Source organism: Oxyura jamaicensis, chromosome 6 (assembly GCF_011077185.1).
Source record: "Oxyura jamaicensis isolate SHBP4307 breed ruddy duck chromosome 6, BPBGC_Ojam_1.0, whole genome shotgun sequence".
NCBI lineage: Eukaryota > Metazoa > Chordata > Aves > Anseriformes > Anatidae > Oxyura > Oxyura jamaicensis.
Genome location: NC_048898.1, coordinates 34,456,425 through 34,473,924, shown reverse-complemented (window position 1 = coordinate 34,473,924; position 17,500 = coordinate 34,456,425). Strand labels below are relative to the sequence as shown.

Genomic DNA, 17,500 nt, shown 5'->3' with positions numbered 1-17,500 from the left:
AAATTAAAACTATGTAAGGCTCAGATATACGGATGTCTCTATAGATATGTCTCATATCCACAGGCCATCCCTTTAAGAATTACAAGTTAATAAAGATATTAAAATCATGAAAATTTCATTCCCTTTAGTATTTACTGCATTGCTAACACTGGGCAAACATCATTCTAGGAGTCAGAAGAAAACGCTTAAGTTTAAGATGTACTTAAAATGTTTATGGTTACTTTCCCTATTAATGATCTAAGTTACCTTCAGCTTAATAAAATTATTCATAAGTCAAATTCACCCTTTCTATTCTCACCTATTCACACCACCCTTAATTCCCATTGTCTCCTGTTCTCCCCAAGGCTGCAAATCACCAGAACATAACATTACATATTTTTTTTTGTTACATAAATGCTCATGGCTGCTGTCAGTCTGCTCTGGTATCTGACATCTCTGAGTGTCCTCCTCCTATTCTTCTGATCAGTTTTTTTTTTTTTGTTTTGTTTTTTTTTGTTTTTTTTGTCACAGCTTCTCCACTTTGAGCCTTGTAAGCCTCAGACATATACTCCCTGTTTCTGGAGCTCCTGAAGAGCAGTTTACTCATTCCTTTATTTCATATACATATACATATATATTTTTATATATTATATAAATATTTCCCACCCATTTCTTGAGTACAGAGTTGTTATCCTACTGTTTATAAACTGGCACCTAAAGTTTGAAACCCAGCTTTACTAGGTAGTATCTCAAAAAGGTAAAGGATTTTTACAATTGTTTTACTAGCTGCAACTTAAAGAAAGGGAAGGGAGATCTGTATTGATCTTAATACTCTAAATGCCTATTTTAGTAAACTTAATGTATTGAAAAGTATTTGGCTAAATTGTATGAGAGAAAAATTTACTCTTAGGATACGCTTCACACAGCAATTAGGGTAAGCACTACAGTCTTTAAAAACACTTAAAAATATAAGTATTCAGGGCATGTTAAATCTGATGTTTCAAAAGTAAATCAAATTAACAGCCCTGGTATCTTCAGAAAAATAGTGATTTGAGCATTTCAAGCACCAAAAGGAAAAAAATACTTTGGTCTTTGCTGATTTACAGACAGAATGACGAATATCTACATTTTTATCTTAACCTTTTGTCTTTTATCTTAATTTGCTGCAATTTTAAAAAAATAGTTTGGATGTACAAAAACAACAGTAAAACAAAAGTGCTCCCACTAGTGGTAAGGTGTAAGAGCAATCGAGATTTTGTTATTAATGGAAGGATTTCCTTAACAGGTAGGTACTTTGTGAAGGGAGAGATCCCACGGACACGTGTGGAACCCGGAAGGGACTGGCAGGCATGCAACAAGGGAGAAAGAATCTCCCTGTAAGATGGAGGATTATGAAAGTAAATAGTTTCTTCAGCTGGTAACCAGTATTTTACAGTATGTTTCTCTGTCCTGTGGTGGTGACTACACCAGGTTTGCTAGTCTGTCGTGCTTTGGTTCGAGTTTCTGAACGAGAAGGCTCCCAGGAAATCACAGGGTAATTATTGATTACAGGCCTGGGCACGGAGCAAAGTCATCTTGAAGGGAGAATGGAGGTACTACCGATGTCTTTGAAGACTCTGCTGCCATTATGTATGAGGCGTTTCATCAGTATCCCTTCTTGGATGAGTAACATGCATTATACACGGGAAATTTCAGCTCCTAAGCTGGTTTGCAAAGCTCACCTCCCTCAAATTGTTCCTCCCCTGGCTTTTTCAAAGCTTTCTGCTGCCCTCGCCTACAGGCAGCACCACTCGCAGACCTGCACTCTGGCAGCTCCCTTGCATAGCCACGGTAATTCACAGCCTCCATGAAGCAGCAGCAGCACAACAGGGTGGCCGAGCTGGACCACCACAAAATGCCTTCACTCCGGGTCCACAGCTCTGGTACAGGGACACGACTGAGGAACTCCGGACTCGAGAAAGAAAAGTGTCATTTTGCAAAGCTAAAGGAGCTCGTCCAGCGATGACGGAGGCTGGGCATGGCATGGCACGCAAAGAGCAGGGCCCCAGGGCTGCTGCTTGTCACAGGGCAAAGGAAAACTCTTGTGTGTGTCCAATTTCCTCTGCTCTTGTTGCTCTAATAAGCCATCTGGTCTGGAAGCACACAACTGCTCCCTGCTGCAGCGCCCAGCGCTGCAATGCTTTCTGCAGTCTCAACCCGTTAAGTTTGTAAGACACAAATAAAGAAAAGTCAGGAAATTCATGACTGGCCAATTTAGCATTTCCTTTACCATTTCATGAACTCACAAATCAAGCAACTCATGCATAGGCTTCAAAACAACAACAAGGTCAATTTTTCTTCTTCATATATAAAGAGGGCTAATGACCATGGTACATTAAGACCAATTAATCACTCTCCATGATTAATGTTCAGTCATTTTCCTGAGGTATAACACCTTGAAGTCACGCTGCAGAGAAGTGAGAAAAATCTACTTTTTCCTAGTTCAGTGAAATTCTACATTGAGCACTGCCCATGATGCAAATCAATGAAAATTCCAGTTTTCAATTACATTTTCAAAAAAAAAGAAAAAAAAAAAGGAAGAAGAAAGAATTGGCTGCATATGCTGGAAGTGGATGGCTGGTGAGCTGACAACTTCTGGAGGTGTGGAGAAATCAGCTTTGAACTTTTCATGCCTGCCTCAAGCTGTGCTACAGCACCAGCACCTGAGTCAAACTTTACCGCTGATGAGTTACAAGGAGGAATGTTTAATTGCATATTTGGAGTGCTTTTAGATACTTACCCCCTTTTAATAGTAGTTTATAGAATTAAAGGCACTTTAGAAAATCTAGGGCATGAGATGTGTGGCTGAACAGTAAGTGTCAGAATTGAGCTTGCCAATGTGATGGTAATGCACACGCACTTGGCAGCCAAATTACGGCCGCATAACGACACGGTTATTTCATTTTCACAGTCAGCACAGGGGTTGTTGGAAGGGGCTCGGTGTCCAATGGATGACTGGTGCTTCGCTTCCCCGGGAGCCCAGAAAAAGAAAGCACACGGCTGAATTTGTTTTGTGTGGCCAGCAACAGGTCCCTCAGCCCGGTCATGAAGCACTGAAGGCCTGAAGAAGCCGGGCTGTGAGCTCGCCACCAGGCCAACGGGATGGGCAGCTGAGCGAGCTCACTGGTGGGGAATAAAGATCACTGTGGGCCACCACAGTGCAAGGATGGCTTTATTCCATCTCCAGGAGCCCACCTTTACTTCCTGAATTTGCAAATCTCCCTGCTTTTGCTATCGTGAAGTTAGTATTTTTCCCTTCATAAGGAACTGTGTCTTAGTACAAAAGGAACTGCCGAAAACTGATCATTTATTGAGCTGTGCTTCATCCTGAAAGAACTTTGTACTCATTTTTAACAGTGATTTTGCAAATATGCTAAGCCATAAGATAAGCAAAGCCCTTATTGTCCTCAGATGACGCTTCCATAGGAAAAAAATAAAAATCAAAGACAGTTTGATCTAAGGACCGCTTAAGAAGAAAGAAAATATCCAGTAATCAGCTCTTGTCACAAAGGCACTTGATGATGGAACTTGCACGGGCCAGGATCAGAGAAAAGTACTGTAAGTGGTCATCCTCGCTGGGACGGGAGAAATGATGGGCCAAAGGTTCTGGAGACTCATTAGAGAGCTGCTGATGAACTGAGACATGTACGGAAATCAGCGTGAAGAGAAAAGCCTTCACAGCTTTGGATCTTCATGCTCTCACTTGTGTTTATTCTGCATTTTTAAGTGCCTGGAGAAATGAGTAGGCACTTTCAAATGTAAATGTGAAAAAGTAAATAAATACCAAATTCTTAATTTAGCAGTACTGCAACTCTCACTTATAGATAAATTGAAATGTACAATTTAAGCCATTATAAAGCAGTTTTTACCCTATGTTTCTACTAAATAACTTTTAAAAATAATTTCTTCAATTTTTTTTGACATGTATTTCCACATGCCTTCCAATATCATTTTCATCTGTTATCTGAAGGTAGCACTAAGAAGGAAATGTAAGAGGATATATACAAACAGCATCACGTCAATGTGACTTGTGTCAATTAGTCCTGGGTTAGCATTTCCATTACGGACGTGCCTCCCCCCATAAAGCATGCACACCTGGTCTCAGACCAAGAACAAATAACTGAACTAAATTAAAACAACCTGGACCTGTGCATACTACAAGGAGAAAAACAACTTCGGCCCTCCCCAGCGCAGAACCCACCACAGCCTGCCACCAGCCTGAGGGCAGGACAGCCGCGGCCTCCATGATGCCACTGCTGCCACCACGCTGGAGAGACTCCATGGGGGGCTTGTGGCCATCATCCACCTCCCGAAGCTGCCAGAAAGCCCCCGGCCACCTCCAACAAAGGGGACGGTGCCGGCTGGGTGCCCATACCTGGGGAGGTGGCTGCCCAGAGAAAGGCCAGAGCCCCCCAGCAGCTTGGGCCTGCTCATGGCTGGACCCCCCCACATCACCATCACAAGACTTCATTAGCCGAGCTGAGAAGAATTCAGTAGCCAAGTTAGAAAAATTAATAAAAGTAGAAACAGTACTTTACATGTTTTACAGTCTTCTGTTGAATCATCTGGGAAACAGAATTCCTCTTTTTTTAATCAAAGATGGAATGAGCAACGTCAATAACCCCACCAGCTTTGCCCATTCGTGTTCATCCCAATCCTAACGTTTTCACAATTCAGGTCTTTAATTTCATCCCAGCTAATAAAAAAAAATAGTCAGATGAAAACATAGTCACCTAGAAGATGGGACTTTGTGAAAATTTTGGCAATTCCAACAAATGATATATCATCATATTGTCAGTGCTTATTCTCCCATATGTTAATTGGATGATTTCACTAAAAACTTCTAAATAGTAATTTAGAAGTTTAAATAATAAAATATATAAAATTTTAAAAATAAAAATAAATAAAAATAAAAAATAAAATAAATATAAAAATAAAAACTTCTAAATATAATTTAGAAGTTAAATAATAAACTTTAAATAATAATAAAAATGAGAATTTTTGTAAAAATATTGGAGGAAGACAGTGTAGTACACAACTTAAAATTTTAAAAAGTCATCACCAACCCTTCAATTTGAGTATGAAAGACGTTGCATTGAGAAATTGTCATAATATGGAAGAATTATAGAAATTCACCACTAAAACAAAGGTGCTGTGCAAAGTTCATAAAATTTTCAACTCCCATCCTTTGAAAACAAAAGTCCGACTATCTGCAGAATACTCTGCAGAACAACCACATTTTGGCTTCGTTCTGTTTGTTGAAGCTGCCATCGGATATTTAAGAATTAGAAAGTGTAACAGCAGGAGGAAACCTGTTATTTATAAGAATTTGGATAAAAACAGCAATTAGCAGTAGACACAGCTGAGTATTGCGAATGTGTACCTATAAAAACAGCTGTTCCTTTCCACATGTAAAACTGGCAATTGTTTTACATGAGTACTTATGTATTGTCCCTGTACTTTAAAATACAAATCTATGCACACATATTTAAAAGTTGCCTTTCATCTAGAGCCACACACAAAGAAAAAATACACATATATTTTATATAAAGAGCAGTGCTGTCTTACCTTCTGTAGCAGAGCATACTAGCCCCTTTCTGGTGCTCTATTATTATGAATATATATATATATCATCTAATTCAATTAAAACATAGATCTCAGAAAATGAAAATTTTATTCTCCGAGAAATTATTACATTCATGGAGAGTCAAGAAGCCACTACAAAATCAGACTTCTGATGTTATTATTTTTTTAATTATGGGGTCTATTTCATTTCATGTGATTGACTCTTTTTACAAGGTCTTCAGGAAAACCTCCAATAAATGGAAAATGGGAAGGAGGAACTTTTCTTATGTCATGCTTTCATCTAAATACATGACCATTGTAACTACTTTGTAATACCCCTTGTTCATTGTCTACAGATATCAAAATACAGTAACTTTGGGGAATCAAATGTAAAACCAAACAAAGATAGGAGCACAACTCCTCGTGGCACCCAACTACATGGCTGTTTCTGTAGTGCTGCCTAGCTGTCCGCTCACAAACATCAGCCCCATGATGCTGGCAAGATAACAGTTTAAGGGAGCAGCAACCTTACTGAAAAATGTACTGCCATTCAGACGTGTTCATATTCAAACCTCCCAGCCAGCACATGGCAGGAGCCAAACTGCACGATTTGCATCCCTGTGGCCAAGAAGGAGGGCAAGGGGAGCCAAAGGCACGGCGTCGGGGTGGCACTGACCTCGCTGGAGCAGGGGGTGGTGGAAGGGGGGCACGGGCAGCTGCTCCGTCCTCGCCGGCTCGCAGAAGTAGGCGCGCAGCCAGGCCGTGCACTGCTTCAGCGGCTCCGTCATCTCCTCCGCGCCTTCGCACACCTCGCAGCCTGCCGACGCCTGTGCCCTGCGGACAGAGAGAGAATGGTAAAATTATTAATTATAAAAGTTATAAAAATGAATATTCATACTCCCTGCATTAGCAGAAGACTGACTCATCTCAGAAGCATTCAATCATGAGTCACAGACAAAATCTTTTTTGTGCTCTGACAAAAGTGATGAGAGTCATAACAGCAGTAACAAAAATTCATCCTCATCATCTGAAATGCAACAATGACACACGGTTGCTTACACCTGCTTAAAAACAAAACAAAAAACCAAAATGGATCAGTGAGAAGGAAACACCAGGCATAAGTGGAAAACATTGGGGAGCAAAGAGATGAAACCACCCAAGTCCCAGAGGCTGGTAGAAGCCACATCCTCATGCCTCCCTGGGGAATGGAAGTGAGGCTCCTCCACCACATCCCCTACGGGCACAGTCCTGTCTCCCCAGGGACCTTCCCTAGGGAAAGAAGAAAAGGAAACAGATTTCTGCAGAGCCAGCGCTTTCCTCTTCCGCGTTTCCTTCCAGCGACGTTGGCAGGTTTCTGCTTTCCTCCACTTATTGAATTGGAAGGAAGCAATTGAGAACTCATTTGATTTTCAATGGCAGCTCATGCTTTCAGGATACTGAAGAGCAAAGCAAACGAACAGAAAGCACCCGCAAATAAAAATGTCCTTTTTCTCTTGCTATTTTTTTTTCCTTCTTTTTTTTTTTTTTTTCTGGAAGAGCAATGCCTGTGTGAGAGCACTGAAAATGTGAACACCAGATTTGCAAATATTCAGACATGTTTCCCAAGCCACATGTGCTTGGTTAGGCAAAGAAGTGTCAGTGAAGAGGTCATGGTGCTCTGCTGGTGCTTTCCAAGACTGTGGTGTGGTGGGTGTGGAGGTCGGTTTCAGCGTACCCATAACCAAACACAGCCAATTGGCAATGGACCTGAGAGAAACCATGCAAAGAGCGATGAGACAACATCAAAAGTGACTGCCAAAACAGCAACCCCTTCCAGCAATCTTCTAGTACTCAGAATCTTAAATACCACCGATACACCATCCTTTCTGATTTGCGTTTTCCCTTCCCCCCCCCCCCCCCCCCCCCCAGCTGGAAATATAGCCAGACCCTAGAACTGTTTCTCAACAGTATGCCGGTAAAACTCAACAGAATAGTCTTCTGGCTATAGGCTGGATTGTCACAAGGGAGTAGAAAGTAGAGAAAATTGTGGAAATATCAAAATACATGAGATCCTGAAACAGAAGAAAACCAGAGTATTTCTGACGTACAGTTATGGGGAAAAATCAAAATAAAACAAATTCCCCAGCATGCTCAAGTGTGCTGCAAGTGCGAGAAAATATTTTGTTAATTACCTCCTAGCAGAAAGCCTAAGAAAATTAAATGCATCATGTACCACTAATGGCATGAAAGACACTGGGTCTGCTTTTGCCACAAGGCACCTCTGAAAAAAGACCTAACACCTTCAAATGCTTGATCCACAAAAGCTCACGAAGCTGAACACAACAGGACACCCGTGTAATCAGACACCAACCCGCCCTGCCTCTGGATAGGATAAATGATGTGCAGTCGGAAGCTGTTTCAGGGTTTCTCTCAGAAGCAAAACCATCACTTGTCTGGTGCATGATCAAACGCCCCTCCAATTTCTCCCAGCCCCAACTCATTTTTCTGATTAATTGTTAACCACGGAAGGCCACATAATTACTGATTAGAAAGTGGCATAGAAGAAGAGGGACACAGAGGTGGACAATTAAAATTCTCCAGCAGCACAAGAATATGACGAGTTGATGACTTGGAGTGGAAGAAAAGCAAAAATGCAGAACCAGCTCTGGATCCAGTCTGCTAGAAATTAAATGCAATCCTATTTCTCTTTCCATTTACTTACCAAACTACTCATATTTATTTATTTTTATTTTATTTTTTTAATGGTGGGGGAGAGGGAAAGTAGCATCAATTTATGAAATTGATCTCTATGTTATTTTGCTGTGTAATAATTTCTTTGCTAAAATAAAAAAAAAAGTCTGAGAATCTGTGCATAAACATTTTCACATGAATATCTGTGTGACACAGACCTCAAACCCCAGCTCTCGACACCAAGGATAATCAGTTATTCTGCACATGTACAACACTCAGCAAAATAGGGCTCAGTTTTACTGTGGATTGTTAGAGCTATGACAATATCATAACTACAGAATATAATAATGCCTTTGAAATCTCCAAGACAAGTTGGGAGACTTTTCTGCTCCATTTATCCAGAAGAGCATAGAAAGCACTCAAAACTACAGTAACCTTATGGTTTTCACATCATCTTGCTTCACATACTTGGGAGTCTGGAAGTGATCTGGGCTATAATATTGTAATAAAACCAAAAGAATACATCTCCTCGCTGCTCTGCGAGCAGGCAGCCCCCGGACTCGCGGCTCTGCCTCCCACCACCGCGGCCTGAGGCCTGCACCCAGCACCGCTGGTCAGCCCTGGGCAGGTGGGGGGCTGCACCCCCAGGTCGGCGAGGTGCAGTGCTTCTGAGATTGATGCTGTGGCTTTCCCAGGGCTTTGTCTAAAGCCACAAGGCAACTTCCAGGCCTTTAGCTCCTTGTTTAACAGTGAGGAGCAGCGTAAAGGCCCACCACAGGCCCCTCTCTTTGAAAAGACAGGGATTACAGCAGCCGCTTTGTCTATTTGTGTGGCTGGGGGTGCTAAAAGAGCCTGCTGGATACCACAGCACATCTATCCCAACACAAGGATATGCTTTCACCACTACCACACATACTTTTCCCTTCCACCAGGTCTTCCCTGGCACGAAGGCTTGGATGTAAGGCTTAATTGTAATTACCCTTTGTAAGGACAGCCTGTTGTCACTGCTGAACATCTCTGGATATTTTTCTGGGATGTTCTCCCATCCCTTCACATGTTTTCACATCTCCAATCTCCATTTTCTACCACGGTCGAGAAAAGCAAAGCTCTGCAAGAAGAGGTGGCACTTTCTAAGAACGCATTGATCTCTTTTGCTTAGAATACAAAGTCTTCAACAAAGTACCAACATGCTGAAAGGTTCACACTGGCAGAAAGATAAAAAAAGAATCTTCACCTTACTTTTGCCTGGCTAGAAATGCTAACAACTATTCCTGGGAATTTGATGACATTAATCAAGTAAAAGAAAGAACATAACTGATTCATAGGCGTCTTCTACTGGCCCTCCTCCCCCTCCCTTTTCTCCTCGCCGTTCTCTTTCCAAAGTTGCATAGCAGTATTCCTTCTACAAACTACCTCGTCATTAAAAATTCAACTTAAAACACCAGCTGCCTTTAAAAGGCTTTTCTGAGGCTTCAAAGCCACACTTTGGTCCGACTAAACCATACCTACATTTCAAAAAGCACGGCAGACGTGGTCTCAAAACATTCATAAGAAGAAAAGGAGAGCAGATGAATTACGTTACAGGAAATTTTCCCCCCTCATGTGAAATTCCTCTGTTCGATGTTAGGCTTCCTGGGAAGGTTGAATGCCCATTACAAGCATTGGTCTTTCATCATGTCAAACATGAAGATGGACAGGAAAAAGTTTGTGTAATATTAGAGGCAAATGCCCATCTTACATTTACATCAACTAATTGTAAATCATCTTTAGCAATGAACAAGAAAAAGCCTCCCTCTTTTCTCCATGCCCCTTGTCTTGGAGAAAGGCACAGGAAGGGCTCCCGGCTTTGCAGCTGCCAGCGGTGCTGAGCCACCTACATGCAAAGTGATGGCCAAGTGGCCATGTGCTCACTGACCTGCCTACAGAAAGCTGAAGTCTTAAATCTGTGATTCAACGATATATATATATATATATATTTTTAATACAGGAAAATTAACCAAGCATGGTCATCTAAAAAGGAAAGAAAAAAAGGAAAAAAAGATATAGGAAATCCAACTGCTTTATTTTTGCCTCGGAGAGTTTCATTACCTTTTCTTAAAAAGCACTGGCACCTTTTTTGCAATGTGGCTAGAATAATGAGAAGCATTTATTTAAAATGCAGTAGTGTTATTTAAATCACTCTCACTTTCATGGGAGACTTTCATTGCACTTGCTTTCATTTCTGAATGGTATTAGCTGCTGTCCAGCTTCTCGAAAAATTCCAAGTGGCGTTTCTTTTTGTATTTTTACTTGGTCATTGAGTAGTAACTGTAGGGATTTTGTTTATTAAACTGAAAGTTTGTTTGCATTAGTGAGGACGATGTGTGTGCAGTAAGTTAGATGTCCTTTTTTTAAAAAAACAAACAAACAAACATTTTCTGTTGATGTTAAATGGCTACTCAGCTGCAAATGACTTACTCTTCTACATGGCTTTACTATGTGATGCTTCACTAAAACTTCATAGTCTTCGAATAGAAATAACATGCTTGTTTCAAGCTATAAAAAGCAGACTAATATATATATATATACATACATTTTTCCCCTAAAGTTTTGGATCTCTCCCAAGAGAAGATTCTTTCAAGGCCAGGAGCAATTGCTCCTGCTGCAGACCTCCAGCCCATGCGTTCAGCTCATGGTGGTGACAAAGTCCAACAGCAACATAAGGTCTGTCCCAGCACGGGAATCCACCACAGCCTGGGTGCAGACTTACTGCTCCAGTTTACATGTACAACAGCTATTCTGTATCACTCTTACTGAAATTTATTTCAGTTTCAGCTCTTTTTAAGCCCGACCTCCGCGCCTAGGGAAGCCACCAGGCTTTCCCTTCCACGCAGCTGAGGGGTGTCCTCCTGAGGTTCCTGTCCCAGCCATGTCTCTTCCATGACTTTTTATGAGTTTGCATGTGATGAAATAAAGGAAAATATGGTTTGAGCAAAGGAGGAGAAAGTCAGAAACACCACCTGTTTCAGTTTAACAGGATCCTTCCAAACCATTTGCCAAGAACTGGAAGTTTCTAGCCTGCTTCCAAAATAAACATGTAAGCAGCAAATCGGCTTCAGTATCATTCTAAACATCTTAACCATTATGAAAACCAGAGAAATGCTGTGTTTCACGATGAAAAACCTCAGTGGGTACTCATCTTCTAAACTGGTGGGATTTTGATTTTTTATTTTATTTCTGAGCTCCTTTTTGCCTCTGTCCATCACTTACAAAACTTAACTGAAACATTGTAAGATAGACCTTGAATTATGTTATTTAAAATAAAGAGAATATATCACAATGGCTCTGCTGGCAGTTTCCTTAGGGCAAAGGTAGGAAAACATTAGGACAATGTCATATAAATATGTTGTGGGTGTTGATACATTTATTTGTATATTTAAAGTTATGTATCTATTAAATATAATTGACTGGTTGAACATAACATATGCTGCTAGCTTCCACTGGCTGTAGCTACATAACACCTGAACATCTAATCCACTGATATTTACCTCACCCTCTAGTGGCTTGCCTAAGAAGAAGTTTATGAATGGCTACAAATGCTGAACTAATGAAGATTCCCCTCTATTTCAACTCATTTAAAATACAAAACACAAAAGCCTCCCAGCTAACACAAAAACTGCAGCTCCCTATGAAACTAAACTAAAGTCACCAAAGGGCCACTGGCCCATAGGGGTAAACTCAGATAATTGCATTATTATATTATTTTAACTATACCACTTCCACTCAGGTAACAGCAGGGATAAAAACCTAAAATAAAAATAAAAATAAGAATTAAAAAAAAAAAAAAGAAGAAAAAAAAGAAAAAGATATGGAACGTCAGGTTTCTACATGCAACTATCTACATGTCATATCACAGAAATTTGGGTTTTTGCCAGGCTGTTACAAACTGAATTGTGTTTTGACACTGTGGTACACATGGCACTGAAGACCACAGGATTTACAATATCCTGTTATATTCAGGTATGTGAAAAATAATGATATTTGGACACTCAGACACATACTGTTCTATGTTTTTTAAGGGCATCCCTAATTTCTTTCACTAGTCCCTGAACAAAGACCATAGGAGATTTTGTTCATTAACAGAAAACTGTATAGTAAAATATAAATGTGTTGGTCCTAATTAAGAAGGATTTGGCTCTTGAAATGATCTAAATGCTGTGAAAGCAATCATTTTGCTTCCCCCCAAATTCCCCCAAAACTACAACCACAAAAGGGGAAAAGATTACAGAAACCTTCCCAAAACACAGACTCCCACACGAGCGAGACCATGACTGCTTGGACCCAAAGTTGCTCAACGTCAGGGCGACCAAACCTTGGCCGACACAGTCCCAATGGTAATTGAAGCCCAACCGAAACAAGTGTTTTGTGAGTGCACGTAAGGAGCTCCATGCGGCTGTCATGCTAATCTTCTTGTTAAGAGAGAAAGACCAGAGGCCCGTTGCTGTAGCAGGCTGGAACTATAACGAATGGGCTCTGACATGACCCGGCAGCCCTGCTCGGCGGCGAGAGCGCGTGATGCGATCTGACAGCAATTTAGACATGGCTCTCGTGGAGACTGCAGACCTACTTAGCGTCAAACACCACGACGGGTGTGGGTGGACTTCGGAATGGCTTTTACCCTCCTGCTAGGGGAAAAAAAAAAAAAAAAGAAAGAAGGCTTTTTGACATCAGGCGTATGGAGATGATCTTACAGAAGGAATCTGCCGATGGGTGGAGAGGAAAACATTTTTGGGAATATTGCCCAATTACAGTAGAACCCTGTCATCACCTCAGGGAAGAATTTGTGATGGAGCCATAACCCCTCTACGAGTCGTGTGAGAAACAAAACAGTCCACGGAGCATCTGACAGGACCAGGGAGTCTCTAAGTGACCTGAGACCAGTGAGAAAAAGCGCTCCTTGGGTCATTTTCCCCCTGGAAGGTGCCACACTACAGCACAAAGACCACACAAGCGCATGAACTTGAACAAGACCCTTCTCCCTCATGCCCCTTGGACAGCCCCAAGTACCAACCACAGCTACGATCCATTCAGGATGCCTCCTGGCAGTAAGCTGCCACGGTTAAACTCTGTCCTAGGCACTAATCAGCTGCGGCACATCAGGGGGATCAAGCATCACCACAGCTTAGGGTCATTAGTATAGTTAATTTTGATGAGTCCCTAAATCACACTGCTGATTCTCTAGCATCTGAACAGTAGCTCTTCTGTGAGCAAATACATACAAAAGGCAAGAGTAATATAAATTTTATGTTTTTTTTTTTTTTCAATGTCTTTTCTTAATGTATTTCACATCTGATTAAAGACAACTCTACACGCTCATGCATATGAAGTCAACAGATAGCAGGTGTGTATAAACAGTTGCAATGCCTGAAAAGCAAAGGCTATCCTGCTATCTCCCTTAGTACCTTTACATCTCTGTAGTAGCATTCAAATGGCTGTCTTACCAAATCATTTTTTTCTTAGTGAAATAGCTGGTGTGTTACTTTTCAAATGGAAGAATCAGTAATAATTAGAACTCAAAAATTAACATCGAAATGAGACTCAGTCATGCAGCATTATTCTTTACATAATATACATACATTTAACCGGCGTTTTCAATGAAGCCTTCATTGTGGAAACAAATAAAAATGTATTTTATCAACACCTAAATGTCATTTAAATAGTCTTTCTTTGATAGATGAAGGCTAAAGCCACCCCAAAACTGCGGATGAATTATCTGGTCTCTAATGACTCCAAAACAATTACAGGATGCAGAGCAATCTCGTTAAATTTTATTCAAAAGCTTACTACACTCGTGTTTTCTCTTATTTTTCTATCAATGAAACCCAAGAGGTTTAAGAACAATTCATTATGTATGAGACCCAACTTACAGTGCTTGACTGTTGATTAATAGGAAAGTTTGCTGTATGTACATTTGCAACATTAGATGCATACAATATGCTAACTTATTCTTTCACTGAAGCTAATTATTTACAAAAATGACTACTTGAGACTACAATTTATTAAATGCATGCATCCAGTCTCAATTTGGCCCCAAAAGACAGTCTGGAATGAAGATCTTTTACTTGATGTGACAACTTCTAGAAACAGTGTTATTAATATTGTAAATGTGGCAAATAAAGAGTTCAAATAGCCGTATGCCTGTGTTGCATTTTTCCCCACAACTGAATCAATGAACAAAGCAGCTTTTTAAGCTTGAAATTCATGGGGAAGCGCATTCTCACATAGTTTAATTTAGCTTCTTAGAAATGAAGCGTCTGTATGACAGTGGTAACAGATTAAAAAAGGATGAGAGCTGTAATGGAGAGAAAAAAACCAACAATTCTTGTTGAACTGTCCCTACTATGGTTCTTGCAAAGACCTGTCAAGAAGAAATTGATGCCGTTATGGAAGAGTATAAGAACTCAAAACTTAGTAAGACATTATTATTCATACAAACTTTGCAATATTTTTTCCATTCTATTTTTAGACATTATAAAGGATTAAAATTCTTATGGGCTCCTTTCAACCTGAATAAGAAGCACCTGGACACCAAGCTGCAGACCGTATACAAATTTCAAATATACTGATTACCTCTCGAGTAAAATACACAGAAATCCAAGGGGCCTAGTCTTTTTTTCTGACTTTTGCAAGTAATGAATTTCAGGTACCATACGGAGGTTGCCTAGGAAAGTAGTTTGTGCAGCCCATCGTCGTGGCCAGCTGTGGTGCCTGGAAGGATGCTGCCTGCTTATTCTGTGCTACTAGTGTGTACCAGCAAACACTTTAAAGAAGGGAGTGAGACTCCTGTCTTCACATGCCAAGATAAGGAAAATCAATGTCAATGCCCAAAAGACTCAAGTGATAGCACTGAAGGTCATTAAATGCTACTCGCTGCCCTGTACCATTACAGTTTTGATTGGAATCCTATATAGAGAGACACAGATTTCAAACAAGATCTTGCCCTGGGATACAGCATTGTGAGACCGTGGAGGAAACAAAACAATCAGTGAGAGGCGGACTTCTCTAGGAACACAAGAAACAGGTTCAAGGAAAACAATACTGTGTGTGGTCTTGGCTTATTTTTCCTGAACATATTTACTGTGTTTCCAGAGAAGTGTATCTCACTATGGACAAAGATCTACGTCAAAACAATGGAGAAGTGCAAAGACAACCACTAGAAAGTTATGGTTCTTCACTGATCTCAATTTTCTGCCCTGTGTCCCAATGCCCAAAGCCCTGCTTCATTGCCTACCCGATGCCAACACCCTACCCTCTCCTTACATTGCCCAGTTTCAATTCTCTGCCCTTTTCCTACGCTGGTCACCACCCCCCTCCTGCCTATCACCCTCAACCCACCTTGTTCAGGAGACCCATGCCCCTCCAAGGGGCTGGTTTTATTCCTGACAAGTTTGGCACCAAGACATAATGCAGAATGAACGGATGGGAAACCAGGACTTCGGGAATAAAACAGAGGGCAAATCAAACTGGCAGCGTAACACACCCAGGGCTGGCCCAGGGTGCCAAAAAATAGCACCTGCAGGAGGAAACACTGCTCTGCTCATCCTTTCTAAAAATACAGCATCAGGAAAGGCTAAGCTTTTAACAAATGAATGCTTTCCAAAGGCCCAACAGCTTGGCCACACTTGGAGAACAAAAATGTTCCTAATATCAGAGTAGCCTCTTCATAAATATTTCTGTTTCAAATCAGTGGGTTTGGCAGCAGAACAACTAGATTTGTCAAAAAAATAAAAAAAAAGAAAAAAAAAAGAAAAAAGAAAGAAAAAAAACACAACCATTTTTGTGTATCTTCTTACTGGAAAGGATCAGCCTGCTTTGAATTGAGAATGGGGGAAATCAATCACATGCCCAAAAGACCCTCCACCAGCAACGTTTAAGTAGACACTTCATATGAAATGCTTTAAAGCAAAAAGCGAATATTCAGCAAAGTTCTAAGCAGCAGCACACTCTCACCCAGGATGTTAGGCAACATTAAGCATAGGTGATACCATCAGTCCTATCTATAATTAGGTTAAAAGAAAGTCAGTTAATTTTGGCACTTACAAGAAATTGTTACAAAACATTTTTTTTCCTGTATAAAAGAATTCTCCCATCAGACTTCCAAGGTCGGTTTTATCACAGGCAATTAACTGTGTTAGGGCTGCCTGCCGGGGACCCTTACACCACACACCAGACTCCCTTCGTTTCCCCACTTGGCTCCTCTGGTCCAGGATATTCACCACTGCTTTCCCCACTTTTTGCCTGCTCGTTGCAGCTGCCAAACGGTATCTGAGGTAAATTTTGTATTTTTCTACTTATCTAAGATAGGTACAATCCCTGTTCTGCATGGATAAAAACAAACAAACAAAAAAACACACCACCACACTACCCCTTCACAAAACTTCAAAATGTTAAAAATGTTAAAATACACATGACAATCCTCACAATGCTGCTGCAAGAGCAAGGTCTGTGATCTCCAGCGGCACACGGGGAAACTGGGGGAAGGAAACTCAAGGCTGACTCTAGATGTCCACCTTGACATTTGTTAATGCACGAATTCAAGATGAAAGTGAGCACCAAGAATTATAATCAACAGCACCTGCAGATACTCCAGCCTATTAAAATGAATTAAGATACAGATAAATCAGGAAACTCTTAAGGATTCAGCTCATAAAGCCATTTTTCAGACTAACTTCCCCGAGTGGGTCACAGTCTCTGCCCTCCGAGCATCTCCTGTTAGGACTAAACACAGGCTCCTCTTACGCCCGGTGCGTGGGGTCCCATCAGATGCACTGCCCGCATGCTGCTGCAAGAAAAAATATAATAAAAAAATAATAATGAAAATAGTTTTGCCGTGTCACTGAGGCCCTTCAGATGCTCATCACACAGAAGCAGCTGTACGGGTGGAAGCATGGCAGGACAGGGCTCAGACAGATCCCTGAGGCTAGCCTGGCCCTCCCATGTTACTGTGAGGCTTCCAACACCAGTGCAAAGAAATGGCCCTTAGGTATTTATGAAAGCTAGGTATGAATGCTCCGAGACCACAGAAACACTGCCACTTACTGCAGTTTAGCATCAGACTAAACAATCACGAAACTTATGGAAATCTGGGTTCCTAGCGGGCACTCATCAGCCAAGTTTGATGTCACCGTAGGACAGGACGCTTAGAGAATACCGCTAATTCACATCAGTTAAAACTGCACAGTTAATAAATACACTCTCTGTCTTTCTC

At 41.0% G+C, this 17,500-nt stretch overlaps 1 protein-coding gene across 1 annotated transcript in view; it reads right to left on the bottom strand.

The window, feature by feature from the left end:
• Window positions 1-17,500, bottom strand: part of MGMT (O-6-methylguanine-DNA methyltransferase) — a 165,528-nt gene that overhangs the window by 28,228 nt on the left and 119,800 nt on the right. The window contains exon 4 of the mRNA XM_035330214.1: window positions 6,260-6,417. Coding sequence (XP_035186105.1) covers window positions 6,260-6,417 — 158 coding nt within the window. The remainder of the gene's footprint in view (window positions 1-6,259; window positions 6,418-17,500) is intronic.